The following is a 21,055-nucleotide window of genomic DNA, read 5'->3' on the forward strand; positions in this document are numbered from 1 at the left end:
CACACGCACACACACACACACACACACACACACACACACACACACACACACAAACACTTGCGTTATTGTGCACACAGACACACATAGTAGATTAGTAGTCATACTTACACATATTTATGTACACATGCAGAAATATTCATTTACATGTGCAAGCTTAATGTACACACACACACACACACACACACACACACACACACACACACACACACACACACACACACACACACACACACACACACACACACACACAGCAGTCAGTACAATTCAGCATGCTGCTTTGAGCCTCTAAACAGCCTTAATTACTTGCTGAAGCCAGGAAGACTGCTTGCTTTGTTCCCCACTCAGGCGGGATGGGTGTGTAACCGTGGTTACTGCACCGATTGACACGAGCCAATGAGGAATGGGAAAACATGTTAGGGTTACTTTAGGGGAGAAACAACCATGTGTGCAAGGGTTACAGAGAACAGAGACTTTGCAGCTTTCCCTGATCTCAGCTTCAAGTGACTTTCACTACTACCGATCTAACTCCAGAAGAGATCTCGGTAAGTGGAAAGACTCATTTTGTTTGCTTTTTAGATTTAGTTTTTGTATTCAAAGTGGGAAGTTAAACAATTGTAAACTCTTTTTTTTTAAAGCTGCAATCCATAACTTATTTAGTTAATTACCTAATAGTTATTTACCAAATTTTGACCAATCGATTTAGTTTTTGTATTCAAAGTGGGAAGTTAAACAATTGTAAACTCTTTTTTTTTTTAAAGCTGCAATCCATAACTTATTTAGTTAATTACCTAATAGTTACCTAATTTTGACCAATCGCTATAGGGCAGAGTATGAATCTAACTTACACATTTGCAGTGGTTGTTCTTGTAGTTGGTCTACCTGCTCTTCTGTTGGGAAATGTATACCTGTGGTTGCTGCTGGTTGATTATTGCCATTATTGCCATGGCAACACTACTTAATAAAGAAGTATTACCTGGCAATACTACTTTTTTGAAGACCATATGGCTTTTTTATTTAATTTATAATACCTTAGTAACCTCTATTGAAAACTACATTTTTTAAAAGAATCTCATTGGATCCAAGCAATATCGTGGTTGGCAAGAAAGTTGGGCAATTCTACTACTGGTGGTGATGCCACCTGTGAGCGGTATTGCATGAAGGCTGAAGCTGAAAACACAATTTATTCTCTGCCCAAATTGGCTTCTTCCATCAGCTCAGCAGTAGTCCCCTGCGGCACTCGTGGGGGTTTGAATCCCGAGTAGAACCTGAAAGTTATGGATTGCAGCTTTAAGCAGTCTCACCAGAAGAACTACTACAGTATATTGAATGTTCCCTGTCAAAGAGGGCCGTTAACAGATCATGAACGGAGCCACGGTGAAAGGAAAGGAGGATGATGAGGTGAAGGGAAAGAACGAGGCGGACGTGGTGCACCTGCGGAGAACGATAGGCCCGCTGACGGCCGTGTCCTTCATCATCGGCACGGTGGTAGGCAGTGGCATCTTCATTGCACCCAAGGGTGTGCTGATGAACAGCGGAAGTGTCGGACTCTCTCTGTTGGTGTGGGCGCTCTGCGGGGTCCTGTCCATGTTCGGTGAGAAAGCTGATCTGTCATCTCATTGTGGGAAAACCGCAGAACTCAGTATTTGTTGTTTTCATTTATCTAACTTGATCTTTCTAACTTGACGGACTCTTGTTGCTATAGTGTACGTTTATGAGGTGTAAGCTCTCAGCTTCCTATCATCTAATTCAAACCTATGTTTGTGTTTTCGCTTTATTGAGAATGAAATATTTGCATTGGTCCATAATCCTGAACCCTTGACCACTTTTCTTTACATGAACGCAATCTGATATTGTCGCTGTTGGGCGGAAACCTTGTACGTCCTAAACCGTGACTTTTCAGGAATTGAAAAAATAACATGTGTTCCAATGGATCCAATGGGATGCAGGAAGGGTGGGCAATTCTTTCCAAAATGTTAATAAATGATGACTGGCTAGCCACAGGCTTTGTAGCAAATTGTAGAAATATTAGACCTTAAATGTCAAATGTTCAAGGATTTTCAAATCATACTACTTCAGGCCATTGTCCAAATTTTTTTCTTTTTTCTTTTTCTTTCTTTTTTGGAAAAAAAGAGGTGTCCACAATCTTTAGTTGCCCACTCTTCCGGTTTCTGATCCAATGTAGTTATTATTGGTCACAAGCTATTGTTGATACTTTTCACTGGTTAAATATTTATAAAACCCACAGACAGACTAAGGTCTACTTAGTTAGTTACTTAGTTAGGCTACTTAACCACTTTCAACCTGTGGCTGCTGTCTCTTTTTTGGGCATGTCATTCTGGGTGAAGATTTAAAACGTTTTTAAGAACATTTCAGAGATTTTCAAAAGTAGTGAAATTAGCAGTAATCTACAAGCTCAGAACACATCACATTAAGACACATTGTGAGCTTGCAGATTAGTTATTTTTGCTACTTTTGCATGACACTGTCATGCAACAAAGTATAAAATAGGGCATTCATTTATGGAAAAAACATAAAATGGTGAAATACGTAGATACAAGGTTTCTGCCCGACAGCAACTATATGCTACATCTTTCCCAGCCATTATTGATTGCTGGTTATACTGTTACTTGTAAACCATACAGCTTGTCTCTCATTCTGTCAGGGGCCCTGTGCTATGCTGAACTGGGCACTACATTTACAAAGTCAGGGGGCCACTACACCTATCTGCTGGAGACCTTGGGCCCCATGCCTGCCTTCCTGCGCCTCTGGGCTGAGTTCTTGTTTATCAGGTCAGTTGACTACTTTCTAAAGGTAAATGAGTCTAAGTAGAATGTTTCAAAATCAAAATGCATGGTAATAGAGCATCGCAGTTCCCGCCCCCTCCGGGTGCCAGAAGAAAAAACTCAATGCATTTTTCCCATTGACATTTCCAAACATATTTATATCTATTAATTTAAGCCTCGAATCAAGCCATCATGACATGACATGAATCATGACCATAAAACGTTTGATTCTGTGATTATTATTTTTTTTAAACGGCAAAACAAGGGTATTTATTAAATATAGTATATCATATAATTAAATATAAAATAAAATAAAATGACAGAAAAAAACGTTTTATGGTCATGATTCATGTCAAGTCATGATGGCTTGATTCGAGGCTTAAATTAATAGATATAAATATTTTTGCAAATGTCAATGGGAAAAGTGCATTGAGTTTTTTCTTCCGGCACCAGGAAAAACCAGGAAGTGGGCGGGAACTGCGATGCTCTATAGGCTCTAAACATGCTCTGGGGACAGATCAGAAAGTATGCCTCTCTTTGCAGGGTGCTACTATTCAGCAGGTTAAAGAAGTCAAATTGTTGGGTGTCACTATTGTTGAAACATTGTCATCATGGTCCACTCATATTGATAATACAGTGGTGACAATGAGTAATGGCATCTCTACCATTAGACGAAGTGCTCATCTTCTACCTAACCAACAATTAAACTAGTCATACAATGTCTAGTTCTGTCAAATCTCGACTGTCCTGCCATCTGGTCTAGTGCATCAAAGCAAGAACTTGTTCAACTTCAGCTTGCTCAGAACAGAGCTGGGGCCTGTTCCTCAAAAGGTGAATTAGAGCTAAAGCCTGGCTTTACCACCTATCCTGGCTTAATTTAGCCAGGATTAGAGCTGAGTCGGTTCCTCAAAAGGTGAATTATCTTGAAGATTAGTTTAGCCAGTTCACCCTGGCTAAGTTTAGCCTTATCCGATTCCTCAAAAGAGAATTGAAGCAAGCCTAGCTTAGTTACCATGGCAATTTAGCTGTGAAGTTAGCCTGGTCAGGAGCAGGCTAACAGCCAAGCTTACTTAACCCAGTGCCTTGTTCTTCAAGTTTTGTGAAATAGCTGTTAGTCCAATGACTCCAATCATAAACCAACGAGTTTTTCCACACTTATTCAATTCTTATGCGAAAATCGAAGATCTACAAGCCCGAAATGTTTTTGTCTTATGGCGGCCGGGGGTCCCCGGCCCCCCATGGACCCCCGCCCCCGTTGACCCTGCCATAGCTGAGTGGTTAGTGAGCCCGCCTAGGGAACCAGAGGCCCTGGTTGCCCCAGGTTCGATTCCAGGCTATTCCAGCATATGTGCCGATGATATGAAATTTGTCCCTGAGCAAGACTCTTAACCCCAATTGCTCACAGGTTCTCATTGGAAACAAGACCGCAAGGACTTTCATGAACGACCTGTTAAAAGGAATTATCCTATCCTTATCCTATCCCTGTGGACCCCCGGACCCCCGTGTACCCCCGGCCCCCTGTGTACCTCTGGACCCCCGTGGACCCCCGTGGACCCCCGTGTACCCCCGGCCCCCTGTGTACCTCCGGACCCCCATGGACCTCCGGACCCCCATGGACCTCCGGACCCCCGTGGACCCCCGCCCCGTGGACCCCCGGACCCCGTATACCCCAGACCTCTGTTGGGGGTCAACGGGGGTCCGGGAGTACACGGGGGGCCGGGTACTCCCGGACCCACGTTGACCCCCGTGGACCGGGGACCCCCGGCCGCCAAAAGGCAAGCTTTTCACTTGTAGATCTTCGATTTTAGAAATTAGAAATTAGAAAATTATTCTAAGTGTTTATAATTATAATTCCAACATTCACTTAAACTCCTTATGTTTAAGCCTAACTGAATTATATATTTATGGATTTGTATATAAATTATATAAATTGCATATTTTTGGACAACTTGTGCATTTAATTTGTCGGCAATACTTTGCCACGCTTTCTCCCTGGATCTATATTTATTGCGGCCGTGTTTCCTTTCTTGCTTATTATAAATTTTACTTCCTTGTATGATTTCATGAGCTGCTGCAGTGCTGCTGTTCAGCCACAGAGAAGAACACCGCTCTGGTTTTGGACTCCGTGATTGGTCAAGTTCAAGGATTCTGCTATCGACTTTCATGGTCTTTTATAGAAATATGTGAAGCCTGGCTTCATTATCCTGGCTCGACACAGCCTGGCTTGACAAGGTCTAGCTTGACAAAGTTGCTCCTTTTCAGCCTGGCTTGGCGTTCCAGGAACCGAATAAACCAGGCTATACGGACCCGACTTTGTCAAGCCTGGATTTTACTTAAGGCCAGGCTTATTTAATTCACCTTTCGAGGAACAGGCCCCTGTACAACTAGCACTCCACTGTTCTGTCAAGAGTATAGCGTGGATGCTATGCATGCCAGCCAGGCTATCATGGATGAGGCTGGATGAGAGACTGGCATTCTGTTTTTAAAGAACATCTATTCCTCATGGAAACCCTTCTCTTTGTTTTCATAACTATTACTAATAAATGATAGACACGGTCGGTTATAATACTAGACCTAAGCTTTACCTTAATACCTTTTCCCAGCAACAACGCACTTAAGAAAACTGTAATGAGCCATTGAATATTGGAATGTGCTCCCCACACATTTGACTTTGACTGGAAATACATTTGGTTTAAAACAGAAACTCAGGGAAGCAATAATCAGAAATGAAATGGGATTATATTAGAATTTAGTATTAGTGTTATTTTCAGGCAGACCAGGCAAATTTCGTAGTGTTGTTGTTTTTTATTCTACTGTGAATTTGGTTCTCTAATTTTAGGTTTTATTCATTGGCATTGAACATGCTGTAGCCTATTACATTTTATATTATTTGTATTGTATAGGAAGAATAGTCTCCACTATGGTGTGTAGAGTAAACTAATGGTGATCCTTAATAAACCTGGCGTCTCTATCTTGGGCTTGTCATTTATAAGTGAACTTTTTACCCCAAAAATAACAGACTTACAATCACATCGTGATATGTTGTGAGCTTGTAGAAAGGCTACTTTGCTGTCATATGACTACGTATAGGGCTTAAGTGATTAACACATAATCACTTATAGCAGTGTACCAAACATATTCTATTTTTCAAATTCGATTCTACAGACCATCAGTGGCCTCTTATGTGTCCCTGGCTTTTGGTCGCTATGTGGTGGAACCATTCTTTACTCCCTGTGCTGCCCCCACTGTGCTTATCAAACTGGTCAGCATCCTTGGAGTGAGTGAGTAGTTGTATTGCACCTTTTTTTTCTCATGATGTCAGTACAATACATATAGAGAAATCATCCATTGCAAATTCATAATGCATGCATGTAGGTACCGTACATGCGGTCACAGGGATTTGGGTTAATCAGGGACTATTCATAACCCCTAGGCAATATGAATAGTATATATTCTCTTTGATTAGTTGTTTGTCTTGTTTCCATTAGCGTTTGTGGTGGCAGTCAACTGTTGGAGTGTGAAAATGGCCTCCCGTACTCAGGTCAGTTTGACCTTCATCAAGATGTTTGCCCTTGTACTCATCATCATACCTGGTTTCATTGCACTGGCCAAAGGTGAGGAGAAGAACTTCACCTCAAAAAGAGAAAGAATGAATTAATTCATTATTAATTATTAAATTATTACTAAAGCAGATTTTTGTATGCTAATTGAAGTCCATTCAGGTGCCAGGTTTGTGAGTGTAATGTTCAATTGCATGAGCTATATTTTCTTCTCCTGCTCAGGAAGGACAGAGAATTTTCAGAATGGTTTTGAGGTTGAAGCGATAAAACTGGATAAGTTGCCACTGGCCTTCTATAATGGTTTATACGCTTATGGTGGATGGTAAGCATATCCATAGATTGTATAGATTGAAACAAAACTACACAACATACAGATAAATAATATTATAAACAATGATACAAGATATATATGAGATGCAAATTTCTTTATCTTGTATACTGGTACACAAGAGTAATATTCTTGGGTTTGAGGGTGTACAATATAAAAAGTACAATTAAGCCAGATGAGGTTAAATTGTACCAATTAAATTCCATAAAAAACTGACAAATAACAGTAAACCCAGAAAAGCACCCTAAACGTGGTTTTATTTCTCCCATTTTGTAGGTTTTATCTGAATTTTGTCACAGAAGAAGTCATTAACCCAAATAGGTAGAGTATTCATTTTTGAAAATTGGTCTTGCTCAACTGTCTCAGATATTACAGCTCACGGCATGTGTTGTGTGTCCTGGCCTGTCAGAAACATCCCACTGGCAATTACCTCGTCCATGGCGACGGTGACCGTGCTCTATGTGCTTGTCAATGTGGCCTACTACACCGTGATGACGCCCGGGGAGCTGCTCGCGTCTGACGCCGTGGCTGTGGTCAGTACTTTACAAAAACTAGTCATGGTTGTCGGATAATGTTGACAGTAAAAAAACTCAGTTGTAAGGTCCTTACAAACTGGTGTTTGTGTCATAACACAGAACACAAATCTTACACAGTGATCAAGCGATGCAATTCTTAGGTGCAATAAGGTGATAATACGTTTGGGATTGCGGCTTGAATTTAACCCCTTTTCCACCGGGATTGAACCGGTTCCGCTTTTCTTGCCCTGAACTGGGAACTAAAGTGGGCGTGTCATTATTCTACAGGTTGGAAGAGGCCAATGCGATATAAACAATGGCAAAAGCAAGCAAAAAGAAAAGTGAAACTGTAAATGCCCTTTGATGATTGAATTTCCCCTGTGAAATAGACACTTCAACCGGTCATATTCAACACATTGCTGGCCAGGCCTGAAATTGAACCTGGGACAACTGGGTACTCCTGCTCCCCAGACAGGCTCTCTACCCATTCAGCTGTTCCGTCCCCAATTAAAATGGTTCTGATTAAAAGTGGTGGAAACACAAGCCGGTTCGTGGCCGGTTCCGTGAAAGCACTAAGGTTCCGAGAATCTAGAACGGAACCAGCTCTAGAACCAAAGTTCTTTGGATGGAAAAGGGGCCTGCATGAAAGTTTACAAATTTGGAGGCTTCTGTTCCAGGTTATGACATGTAGTTAGTAAGTGGACATTGTGGAGAGAAGTACATTCAGCAAATGCCAATGTAATTCTCTGCCCCGGTGTGAGATGCAAGCAGTGCAAGCAATGTAGACAAGAGGCATAACCTTATGATCTTTACGAGACCTTCCACTCTGCCCCACATTCCTGGGCAGTGAAGGGATAAACATTCACAGCCACAGTCTGTTCTTTTTTAGCTCTCTGCTTCTCACACTGACAAATGTGTGTAGGCCTATGTGTAACAATAATCATTTCAGTATGTTTTGCACAAGTTCATACTTCTCCACATGCACAGTAAAATCCTCAGTGTTAATTTATCCATTTGTAACTCCGACAGTGTACAAATGTAATGTAGGTTATATTTATTAACTCTCAGAGTTGAATGAACTCTTAGGACTTTACAGTATATTAAAAAAACATTGAAAACAGGATTACCAGTAGTTAGAATGTCTTTGTCACAGTATCTCAGTATTTGATGCTATGTGGGTGCACATGCATAATGTTTTGTTGATGCTTTGATTTTATTGTGTACAGCACTTTGGTCAATCTCGATTGTTTTAAATGTGTTCTATAAATAAAGCTTGAGTTGATTTGATTTGATCTCTGTCTGTGCAGACGTTTGCCAATCGTGCTCTCCAGGGGTTTGCATCGGTAATCCCTGTCCTAGTGGCCATGTCCTGCCTAGGGGCGCTGAATGGCGGCTTCTTCGGATCACCCAGGTAAACTTGTTAAGCGGTACTTTGATAATTGGCTTTGATCAGACTGCAGGCAAATCTGATTTGTTTCTCAAATCTCATCTTTAGGACTGACTGTCTACACTGTTATTTGCAAGTGATCAGATCGGATTTGCAGACATTGTCGAGCTACAGTATCTGCATTGGTTGCTGCGGTAATGACGTAACAACATAGGTGTGAGTAATGCTTAACGTATACTCTGTTGTACAATGGTCTGGTCTCACTCGATGGTGACGCTTGCCGGGAATTCTACAAGCTCCTATTTTCAGTGAGCAGCACTATCGTACAACAAAGTATAAATCAGACTTCAGTGTCCGAGTGTCCAGACTTTAGAAACTGGATCAGAATTTCAAACCATCTAGGAATGTGGTTCAAATCAGATTTGTAAAAACAGTTTTTGTCGCTGTTCAGACTGGATGAAACCAATCTGATACGAATAGATAGGCCAAAAATCTGATTTGGGCTGCCAGTCTGAACAGAGCTTTATTGTGTGTACAGACAGCTAGACCATCCTGCCTGATGACCGATTTTACTTGGTTAAGCATCGCCGTGCAGCGAAAATAGCCGATCTAACAGCTCACGCTACATTGTGAGCTTGTAGATTGGCTATTTTCGGTGTGTGACACCGGAGTATCAATCAAGCCTGCCTTTTGTGCCTACACTGCAGGATGCTGTTTGTGGGGGCCAGGGAGGGCCACTGGCCAGCACTGTTCTCCATGATCCACATCCGTAGACACACACCTCTGCCTGCTGTGCTGTTATTGGTGATATACTTTAACCACTTAAAACCCTCTACTTATTGTACCGTATAGTATAGTATTTGTTCTGCTCTTCTTTCTTTTTTACCCATCGTGAGTTTGTAGATCTGCTATTTTCGGTGATGATGTTCTGGAATAGGGAGGCTATAAATTGATTGAATTTGACCTGTTGTGTGGTGTGAGCCTTGACCAGTGGTGGAAGAAGAACTCAGAATTTTACATGAGTAAAAGTAGCAAACAATGTAGAAATATGCCTAAGTAACCTAAAAGTACTGCATTCAAAATGTTACTTGAGTAAAAGTAGTACATAAGTATTGGCAAAATATACTTATTAAGTAGAATGGCCCATTTCACAATAAGAAAAATAGCCCGTTTTCACTTTTAAATGCCAAATAGAATGTACTTTTTAAACTTAGACTTAAAATAGTTTTATATTATTATATTATATTTGTAAATATGAATGTAGGGAATAAACAAACCTTACTAATTATAATTGATGGAGCTAAGATAAGGGAGCTGATAAGGGTCGTAAATCCTGCTCTATGTTAATTAAAACTATTTGTAGTTAAACAGCTGAAAACCCAGTGTAAAAAGATGATCACAATAGTTATACACAAATGAAGTTGTTATCAGCTCTGACGATGACATCTGGCCATGAGGAGCCTCGCTCGTAGGTTGAGAGAGAAGATGGCAAGCTGATGGTGTGACAGTTTATCTTGGACAAACAGCGATCCAAATGTCTCAAACAACACGTTGACCTCGGCTCTGACCGGCGTCGCTGGAGGTGTTGTTGCTTTGTCATAGATGGTCAAGTTAACTCCAATGAGCTGTGATTGTATTCCTCCAGAGATAATCAGTGACCTCGGAGGGCCTGCGCTCTGTACGGCTCAAAACACATGCCGTCTCTAGAGGAAAGGAGAGAACTAATACTAGAATTAGTTCTGTACAACCTCGAACTTAATAAAATCATGAGATTGGTACAGTAGGCAAGTATACTGAGGTCACACAGATACAGCAAGGCCCTGACTCATGGGTGAAACATGTCAGTTTGACAGTGAGAAGACATAGGGAGCCAGGCTGATTTAGGCCCTGAATATAACACGAGACAAATTATTATTATTATAAAATATCTTAACAATAATCATAATTAATAAAACAATAATAGTAATTATAGTCAAATTTGAGTACTTTATGTGCTGATGGGTTACAGGGTAACTTTACCTTTAATAAACCACAATGGATCAGTTCATGTGTTTTGTAATAGTCTGCGAAGTTTTTAATTGTAGTGGAGTAAATAGCACAATATTTGCAATAGTATGAAGTAACCTACTGAAAAGTGGAAACACCCATTGACTCACATAAAGTAAAAGTACATCAAGATTATACTTGAGTAAATGTATTCAGTTACTCTCCACCACTGGCCATGACCCATTAAAGTCAGTAAAAAAGAAGAAAATGAGAGGTCTTATCAGCCTATGTCAGGGGTCTTCAACGTTTTTCAGGCCAAGGACCTCCTAGCTGAGAAAGAGATGAAGCAGGGACCCCCACTATATTGTATAAAAGTTGTGTTTCAGATTAAACTTTTTTCCCAATACACCTATATACCTCTTTTCCAAAAATAGCCGATCTACAGCTTGTAGATCTGCTATTTTTGGCTAAAGTTCTCCTCAGAAAAGGGATGCTAGGTTTCAAGTGGTTCATGGAAAATAAAATAAATCATATCACACAAAGATTTGTAGTAACTCTGAGCCCCTAGGGGGGTTCCGGACCCCCTGTTGAAGACCCCTGGCCTATGTCATTGTCAGAGTTGTCAAGTCTTACTGAACAGAGTGCAGGTTTGTCAGGACAGCCATATTGACTATGTGTCTACACAGTACCCTCTGGTGGTGGTAATGATATCCACTGGAGAGATCTTCAGGCTGATCAACTTTGCCTCCTTCTCTCGTTGGTTCTTCATCGCCCTGGCAACACTGGGGATGCTCATCCATCGCTATCGCTTCCCTCACCTCCCCAGACCATTTAAGGTTACTATGGCTATATTATATGTTATATTATATTATTATAAATTAAATGAATTTTCCACAAATCCATTCCATCTCATCGTGAATCTCCAGTGATGGAAGAAGTACTCACATTTTTTACTTAAGTAAAAGTATCAATACTCACACAAGCTCACAATGCGTTGCATCGCGACACATTGTGAGCTTGTGCAGTAGATCTGCTATTTTCAAACAAATTATATGAATTTTCCACAAATCCATTCCATCTCATCATGAATATCAAGCATGTGTTAATGGCGGAATTTCACCCACAGGTGCCTCTACCCATAGCGATCACCTTCACAGTTGTATGCTTCTTCATCGTGGGGCTGTCGCTGTACTCAGACCCCTGGAATACAGGTGGCAGCTGTGCGCTCACGCTGACGGGAGTCCCTGTCTACTACCTGACTATCCATCGGAATCGCCTGCCACCCAGATTGAGATGTGTCTTCAGTGAGTCACGAAATGACTGACTCAACTTGAGCTCAAGTGGCAACATAATATGGGAAATATTTGGAACATAATTAGAGCTAATATCCAAGATGCTATATCATTTTGGACCACAAGCAAACATACGCACACACACGCGCGCGGTAATATTTCAAACATGAGCACATGGTCACCACACACACACACACACACTTCTGTTTTCCTTCTGCTGTTTTTCTTCTATAAGCTTTGTGGCTCGTTACACAGGCGGGGGTGGTAATTGGATGAGGCGCATCAACACAGAGACACACACAAATCTCAGAATTCATCTGAATCTTTATCTTTACTATTGTGAAGTCAGACAAGACCCCAGCAGTGGTTCTCAAAGTGGGGTCTAGGGACCCCCAGGGGTTCATGAGGTGGTTCCAGGGGGTCCGCAGCAAAATGAGGAACAGTTCGTTTTTTGGTTAGAAATTTTTTGAATTAGAAAATAGCTACAAGCTCACAACACGTTGCAATGCAATACGTTGTGAGCTTGTCCATCACCTCTTCAAAAAAAAACACACAAAATCTTTTCAGATAGGGGTCTGTGGCCAAATAAATGTGGGTGCCCTTTGTTTGAGAACCACTGATGTAGACTCGAGCATTGTTTCGAAAGGAGGGGGAGGTTGCCCACTGTCTTTGACCACTGACTCTCCTCTATACCCCTCAGATTACTGCAGTAGACAACTTCAGATCCTATTAGAAGTGGCTCAACAGGAGGTTCAGACATACTGAAGACATGAGGACATCACACTCACTGGATGCATGGACAGCTCCTGCTGATCATTAACTTTGAAGTCAACCCAAAACATTTTCAAGACAAGGAAAGATGTTGAAGCTCATCAGCCGTTTATTATTGCAAATGATTTCTGTGTGGAATACAGAGTTGATTTAACAGTTTTAATCAAATAAAAACATGTGACATTTCAAACCTTTATTCAATATAATAATTACACTGAATATAGCTTGTTGAATTGGTGTCCCTAAATACAAAATACTTTGTAGAGAAGATAGTCCTATGAAGTCCATGTGATGGAAGACAGTGTATTTGCAATTTGTCTAATGTTAGCATGTTACAGTTCGTTGGAATGCCTCCTTGTGCAATGATTAAAACAAGATATGACCATGGTAGTAGTTCAAAGTTTGACTAGAAGCTCATTGGCATCGAGAGTAGCGAAACCCAACGTTGCAACAAAAGCATGCCAATGTTAAATAAAGGCACTTTAAAAGAGTTCTTTGCCAAAAACAAATTGCCTAAAGTATTTTCACATGCAACACTGCAATCTCCTACAAGACAGGAAATAAACCTTGCATGAATATTCAGAGGCAACTGTAGACATGGATGGAAGGCTGCTTGATATATCGAAAATGTACCCTAAAAGGGTAAATTTGGTCACCGCTCTACTACAGCTCCAAAAAAAAAAAATCCTGATTGAATGTTTAAAGCCATACTGTATATCATTTTGTGGCTTTGGTGAGGTCTCTAACCTATGCTCTAATCCAGTCTCAAGACAAAGTTCTGCTAAAATGCCTCTGCTTGGATTTATTCTCTCTATTGCTGGTATTCAAACTCCAAAGCTCTCTACAAAGTTAAAAGGGACACATCAACAAACACCACATCTACTGTAGGTCTACAATCTGTACTACATAGTTCTATAAATATTCATTGGTTTTACCGTGCCAACATCTGCATAAGTCAGGTATTGACATGTAAACACATTACATGCAAAATGTCCCTCACCGTATGTACAACATGCACACGTTGCTAGTGCCAATTCATCAAAAATAACCTATCTATGAATTAATAATTAATTAAGTGCTAAGATTATGGATATGGATTGTATTGCTGTTAGTAGCACTATTCTTGTTTTTATTACTTTCCCATTAAGTATTGCTGACAGTTCTATAATAAAACTACATTGTCACTTCCAGGAGGCTTAATTCATCTCTACCTTACCGCTACCTTCTATTTTGGCATTGTAGTGTCTCTCTGGAATATTAGATAAAATATTTTTTTACATTTAAATTTTTGAAAGGATTTATATACATTACAAAAGTGCAAATCAAACAAACAAATACACATTTTTTTTGTGTACAGAGGGATGCAAAGGATCGTGGGTAAAAATGTTCAAGAAAGCAGAGTAGCATCTGTAAAGAGAAGTTTGAAAGGAAAAAAGGAGAACAGTGAAAAAGGCAACAAAAAACAAAAGCAGGAAAATCCCACAAGTAAAGAAGACTTGGAGATGAGAACTGAGCAGCTTGGAAATATTGCGATCGCAGGGTCGCAATATTGAGGGTCGACTCCTCGTCAGACGAAACGTTAAGGAAAGGAGACTTCCACTCCAGGCTACTTGAGCTGAGGGAAGAACTCTGACCAGCTGATGTTAGTCATGCCCAGGTCGTCGTCGTCCAGGCCGGTGAAGCTGATGTCCACCAGAATCTTACTGAGGCTGTCGTTCATGGTGTCCAGGACCAGGCCCTCGGCTAGCGAGTGGTTGGTCGGCATACTGCTTACGGCCTGAAGCAGTTCCCTGGAGCAGCCTTGCGGGCGCGTTGCTGGTGGTGTGTTAGTTGGCTCAGACACCCTGGAGCAGCTGGAGGTGAGCAGCTCCCTGGGGGAGTTGAAGATAGGCAGCTCCTTGAAGGGAGTACTGCTGCAGAAGCTGAAGTTGGTGTAGTCGTGGCGCTGTGGGGTGAGTGCCGGGCAGCTGGGCGTGCGGATGGGGCTGAAGTCCAGCAGGCTTCGGTTCTCCTTGCCCACCGGGGTCATCCTCCACGACTCTGGTACCAAGCTGGCGGCGGGCTTGCTTGGGGTGGAGGAGGCCGGGTGGCAGCTGCTTTTGATGGGGGTCTTGAAGGAGTACTCAGCTTTGCAGGGACTGTCCACTGCAGAGATCGCTGATCGCTGCTCCAACTCGGAATCCCGCATGTCCGGCAGAGCAGAGGCGTCCGAAGCCATGCCCGAGTCAAAGAATGTGCTGTCGCGGAAGAGGAGGACGGGCTCCTCGCGTGAAGGAAGAATCAGACGCTGTTTCCGCCGCGACCTACTGGCTTCTCTCCGTGGACGTGCTTGACGAGTGTCGGAGCTCAGCGACTCAGATACCGGCTCCTCTTTAATCAGAGGCACAGATACTTGCTCCTCTTTGATTTCCTCCTTGATGGGTGGGTGCAGAATCACGGTGGAGGCGTCGCCGCTGTGTGTCACCTATTTACCAAATCAAAAAACACTCCCCGTTAGTTACAATTCCTGCACCATCTCAGTCTTTTTACTCTGCAATCAGTAATCGGTGCGAGGGTCTTTACCTTAGGAGCTATGCGTACTCTTTTGCCTCCTCTTGGCGTGTTGGGCTTCTGCTGCAGACATGAGGAGGGATACAGGGTCGAAGAAGAGGAGGAAGGCACGTACACAGGTGAGGAGACCGGTAGCTGGATAGGGATCAGGTAGGACTCTGTACGAGGGAGAAGAGGCTTCATCTTACGCTCTAAATATTAGAAAAAAGACGACGAGGAAAAGAAAACGTATATTTTGACAAAGGATTACATATGTAAGTTAGATGCCTGTCAGAATCTCAGACCATGCTGTAACGTAAAGTCCACACAGCCACTGCTCCTAATAGATAGGCTGGGTAGATGGTGAATGCAGAGGAAAGATTCCACATAATGTGCAAATGTATTGTGATAAAATACCCCAACAACAACAACAACAACGTTGACTCAAGCATTTGTGTACACATCTGAGACTTTACAAGAGATTTGATCGTTAGCTATACCGAGGTCAAATTGACGACAGATTGGTAAATGCCGAGCATTGCGTGGAGATTACCACTTTTCTGAGGAACTTTTCTAAGGCCCTCATAAAAGAGGGTCACTGTTTTATCAAAATCCTGCAATATGCCGCTACTTATACCCCTCCCAATGACTGCTACATGTTAGTGAATCAAGATCAACTCACCAGAGCCACTTGCTGCGTTCGCTGCTTCAGGATCCATTCCTTTATGATGCTGTGAATAAGTATTGAAAAATATGTTTAGATGTAGATATCGATCTATATCGGCATATGGTCAGCCTGAAAAAAACAAAATGGCGCAAGCTGGGGTTAAGTAAATATTAGGTTTACTTTAAAACGTTTTGGGAGCATACGCGAATAATATAGGAGGCAGAATAGGCCTCTCACAATTATTACATAATCGTCGCAATTATTTTATTTTCAATCATCAGAATCGTTTTCATTCATCTGTATAAATTCTTCTGGTGAAAGGATAATAATGTTCATTCATACATCATCAATAGTGGAAATAGCAGATATTCAAGGCAATGTGTCTCGTGAGCTTGTAGATGGACTATTTCCACAATGTTTCTCATTTCTTTGTATTTGCAAGTCATTTGTCAAATCTGCCCTCCGCTATTTTTGTTTACAACATGTTCCAGTGTTCAATGCCAAAAACACAATGAAATCGTTAATCACAATTATTTGTATTACATTTAATTTAACTACAATTTCATGATCGTGACAGCCCGAAGTCAGAACTGTGAAAATAAATGGAAATAGTGGGTAGCACAGTATGAATTGATATTTTGAGAGCATTATGCTGCAATGACAAGAATATGGCCTCTATACAGTGATGCAACCATTCAGCACATTTCATCTGTCCCTGCAATAAAGCTGTATAAAAGAGGGTCTTCTGAGTTCTGAGGTTCTTGTTCTGCTTCTTTTCTTTCCTCCCTGACCAAAGATGATAAGCAGTCCGGAAGAAAATTAAGCATAAAATTATCTTACTTGATTGGCGAATAGCAGCAATGGTACTGCAACTGAAGTTGGGTCACAACCCGGCTGAGAGGGACATGATATAAGAGGGAAGAAAATAATTGTAACAATTTAACAAAGATAGGGAAAAACTAAATGCTTATCAAAGGGTGTAACAATAAGGACACGACAAAGTGGGAGTATATTAATTTGTCAGAACGTGGTGATATGTGCTGAATTCAGTAATACCGTCACATCTACAGGGGATGAAAATAACTGCTGTTTAAAAAAAAAGGATTCTGCTGCAAAGGCCGTCGGGATCAGGACTCGAACTCGCGGCACGCTGTCAGGCTGCACTAGATGCTTTGTTGTACCCACCTGGTCGAGGGTGAGGCATCGGTTGGCTTCAGGACGGATGTGCCAGTAAGATGTCTTGCCATCTGGTGATGTCTCACGAGTGAACATGTCATGTAGAGAGAGGTTGTGGCGGACTGAATTCTGTCACAATAAAAGAAACAAGGACATTGCTAATGAGACAACTACAACTTTGTTTCTGTTCCCTGTGAGGGTTGAAGTCAAGTCCAATGAAGAGATATGGTGTTGATTACAAACTGATTCTTTCCCAGAAATTGACTACCTTCCAGCCAGGCTTGGCCACATCTCGGAAGTAAGGGAAGCGGTCCTCAATCCAGGTGTAGATCTCTTTCAGTGTCATTCTCCTGTCTTCCCTGCTGTTGATGGCAAACTGGATCATGGTCATGAAGGAGTATGGTGGCCTCTCTGACTCAAAGTTTCTAAGGACAGGGGTATCCACATCCATCTTCTGTGCATGTGAAAGAAGAACAAAACGAAAGGAATGCACAAGTGTAAATGGGTTATGTTGCAAAGTCATACAAATGTATACACAAATACAACACTGATCTGAGTGGCTCTATGGCAATACAATGTAGTGAAGTATTTGGACAATGAGCATAAAGAAAATAAAGTCTGCACACTGCCATTCACTCCCGACTCTTTATTGCAAATTCACATTTCGATCATGTCTAACTCTGAATCTTTATCAGGAAATATTGATCATTGCTTGCAATAAACAGTGGGAGCGAATAGCAGTGTGTGTAATAATTGATTGTTGTTTCTTTATGCTGATTTTCCTTTTTTCCTGCACCTGGTGACTAAAGTGGATACACATCCACAAATGAATGTAGTAGAAGTAAATTGTTTGCACAATGACACTACCATGTAGTGTACTAGTAGTTTGGGTGGAACACAAACACACACCAAAATGTACAGTATAGTGCATTTTGTTGGTACAGTACAGTATGTGATGGCTGTAGTACTGTTGTGTGTGACTATGCGTCACTGTTTACTGGTCTTTCCTTTGTCTGTTCCTCAGATATCGGGTCAGGTAATGCTAGTCATAAATCTCCATCTCACTGATCTTGCTGTTTCAATACGATACGGAATACAGTCACAGATACATTTTGCAATTACGTTGCATAACTTCTGAATCGCTATGGATTTACACTTAGGGGCGGCAGTGGCTAGAGGGAACTGGAAACCGAGGAAAACGAGGGCTCCCCCAGAGTTAGTGTCTAAGTGTCCTTGAGCAAGACGCTGAACCCCTAACTGCTCCCGATGTGCAGGTTGGTGCCTTGCATGGTTTCCTCCGCCATCGGTGTATGAATGTGTGTGTGAATGGGTGAATGTAATGCACAATCTATATAAAGCGCCATTTACCATTTACACTTCAATGCCAAAACGCTGGTAAGAGAAGAAGGTATGGGACTCATTTGTAGACAATCTCAAAACGATTACTTAATTCAAAATATTTTGGATGACGTATCAAAAGCACCATCCCAAGTTCTTTTCTATTTTACCTCTACATCTTAAATCTGAAAATCTATCTGAAAATAAATACCAGGTTTAACTTTGTGGCAACTAGGTCACTTCTAATCTAAAGTAGTATGTAACAAGAGTAAGGGAGGCAAAAACACCTTGCCACAACCCAAATATTTGATTGAGCTGTAAATCGCACGAGGCCATGGGTGGTATTCTACTGAGCCAAGCTGGATAAACGTGTCTTTTGGGAACATGCTGGGATGTTGAGGGAGGTGACAAATAGAAACGGCTGACCTGGGAAGTCTGTGGGTAGGGATTGTGGTTCTCCTTATTGGCTTCCTTGTCAGCGAGTTCAGAATCAGAACTATGACCATCCATGTTCACTGTCCCCAGCCAATGCATGTTGGTAAGGCTGTCATCTAGAGGTCTGCAATCAAGCTCTTTATTCACTAGAAAGAGAGAAGTAGAAAAAATGAATAAAATAATGGAAGTCAAAAAAATTATTAACCCATTAAAACCGCGAAAGCATCTGTGACATTTTGGCGTTGGCTATTAAAAAATAGCAGATATACAAGCTCACAGCACGTCACTTCGTGCTGCGAGCCAGATTTATAAGTAATTTTTTTAATCTGCCTCAGGTCTTAAATGGGTGAATACCCACAATGTTATAAAAAATCAAATAAGAATTTGTCAAAAACAAATAATTTTCCATACACAGTTTGTTTCCACCGAGAGGTTTAATATCCTGTGGAGTGTGCATAGGTGCCGTTTTCGCTGGCTGGCACACATCATCAAAGTCCTCTTCTTTAAAGCTCTGCTGGCAAAAAGATCCATTTCCCAGAGTACCACTGCCACTCAATAGGATGAATTTATTTGGCCCACGTGGGCCACATTCTTTCCCCCTCGCAGTGAGGGCCCTGATGACACTTTGCAGGTCTGCTGTTTGAGGGATGACGACCACTTGCACATCGGGCATGGTAGGGTGGTCTGTGATGCTGATGCCATCTGGGACGAAACGCCTGTAGGTGGATGACCTCCAAGGTTCCTGGAGGAGGCGTGTTGGTCCTTCAGCTTCACCGTGTGAGGAAGCTGCTGGCTGGTCATCTCGCTGGAAAGGCAGTTTCCTCCTTTTAAGGATCAGGGGCCTCCTTGGGCTCCGTCTCATTCTGCTCAAATCACAGAGACACTGCCCCTTTGTGACCACTTGTTATCTGCACAAAACAACATAAATCACTGTATTAATTTCTTTAAAAAACAAACCACTAGCAGTTACAAGGAAATTGGCGATTGCTACATACGATTTAACATTAAACTGACGCAGTGGTGTAATGTAACTAAGTTAAAGTACATTAACTCAAGTACTGTATACTTTATTGGAGTATTTCCAATTTTCTGTACTTCTACTCCACTACACCTCAAAGGTATATATTGTACTTTTACTCCACTACAATTATTAGAAAACTTTAGTTACTATTTACTTTGTAGATTTGGATTATTATCACAAACGTCAAACATTACTGAGAGGCTTTCAGTAATGTTTATATGTGCTCTTTTTGTAATATTGCTTGGATGGAAATTAGCATTCTAGCTGAATCCGGTGTATTTACATTGCATGTATGTGTGATGTGCATTAATATGCGCTCAATATTACACACTATATCAGGTAGAATTGTGAAAGTAACGTTAATAATACCGATCACCGGGGGCTCCAAAACAAAGTAACTGAGCTCAGCTAACATGTTAGCAGCCGAGACAGCAGTTACAGTTTTAGACGTTACTCACTCACTGATTGACGTTAGGAATTATGATGATCTGGAGGCACGGTGCACCTGTAGCAGTTCTGATTGAAACGATAACATGTTGGTGTTTCTCCAGGCACACGGTCTTCTAGATTAAGCACGAACACACTGCCATGGTGTATCACATATAACATGTGTGAGTGTGTCCCTCGGCATTAGCATGTAGCTACTAGCTAGCTAACCAATGGCTCTAGGCTCTATGGCTGTGCGGAAGCTAAGCTAAAGCTAAGGTAAAAGAACAAAACAATAGACAAACCTTCATATAAAGTCCATGTTTCAAGCAGTTCCTCTCGGCTCAATGCCCACTACTCACAACTTTTATATGCGATCGTGAATGCTCATTTTTACGGTAGATCGATTTTATTGTGATATTATTGTGCACTTTATTGTTATAATCTTCAATTATTCGATTGAGGAAAAAAGTTTTTGAATTTTGGCGCTGTGGGCGTCAACGTGATTACGTGATACAACGCTCAACTAGTGTTGCCAGGTTGTGCGAGAGAAATAAGTAACCAGGTCTATGAAAACAAGCCCAGAAGAAGCGCTCTAACCTAAATAGCCAATATACAAGCTCACAACGCATCGCAATGCGACGTGTTGTGAGCTTGTAGATCTGCCATTTTCAAAGAAAAATCTTGGAGAAAAAAATCCACAAAATCTTGTATGGGGATCCCTGGCACAAAACTATTTTCAGATGGGGGTCCGCAGACTAATACATATTAATTTTGGGGTCCTTGACTTGAAAATGTTTGAGAAACACTGGTTTAAACAACAGTACGAAGCAAGCCCCAA

General features: G+C 41.5%; 2 protein-coding genes across 2 annotated transcripts; one reads left to right on the forward strand and one right to left on the reverse strand.

The window, feature by feature from the left end:
* The first annotated feature begins 460 nt into the window (after positions 1 to 460).
* On the forward strand, positions 461 to 12,671 carry LOC308079911 (cystine/glutamate transporter). Its single transcript, XM_080421542.1, has 13 exons — positions 461 to 542; positions 1,343 to 1,591; positions 2,663 to 2,789; positions 5,949 to 6,064; positions 6,272 to 6,397; positions 6,566 to 6,665; positions 6,948 to 6,992; positions 7,081 to 7,204; positions 8,494 to 8,597; positions 9,281 to 9,377; positions 11,246 to 11,395; positions 11,686 to 11,863; positions 12,552 to 12,671. Exons 2-13 carry the CDS (start codon positions 1,360 to 1,362, stop codon positions 12,614 to 12,616), a joined length of 1,464 nt encoding a protein of 487 aa, XP_080277668.1. The 5' UTR covers positions 461 to 542; positions 1,343 to 1,359; the 3' UTR covers positions 12,617 to 12,671.
* Positions 12,672 to 12,709: 38 nt separating this feature from the next.
* foxm1 (forkhead box M1) lies at positions 12,710 to 20,688 on the reverse strand. The gene is made up of 9 exons (XM_080421541.1): positions 20,520 to 20,688; positions 19,179 to 19,675; positions 18,759 to 18,913; positions 17,263 to 17,448; positions 17,004 to 17,123; positions 16,659 to 16,712; positions 15,834 to 15,882; positions 15,185 to 15,363; positions 12,710 to 15,086 (listed from the first exon to the last, which is right to left on the reverse strand). Exons 2-9 carry the CDS (start codon positions 19,627 to 19,629, stop codon positions 14,229 to 14,231), a joined length of 2,052 nt encoding a protein of 683 aa, XP_080277667.1. The 5' UTR covers positions 19,630 to 19,675; positions 20,520 to 20,688; the 3' UTR covers positions 12,710 to 14,228.
* Between the last annotated feature and the right edge of the window lie 367 nt (positions 20,689 to 21,055).

Source organism: Gymnoscopelus braueri (assembly GCF_963280865.1).
Source record: "Gymnoscopelus braueri genome assembly, chromosome: 23".
In the NCBI taxonomy this organism is placed as follows: domain Eukaryota; kingdom Metazoa; phylum Chordata; class Actinopteri; order Myctophiformes; family Myctophidae; genus Gymnoscopelus; species Gymnoscopelus braueri.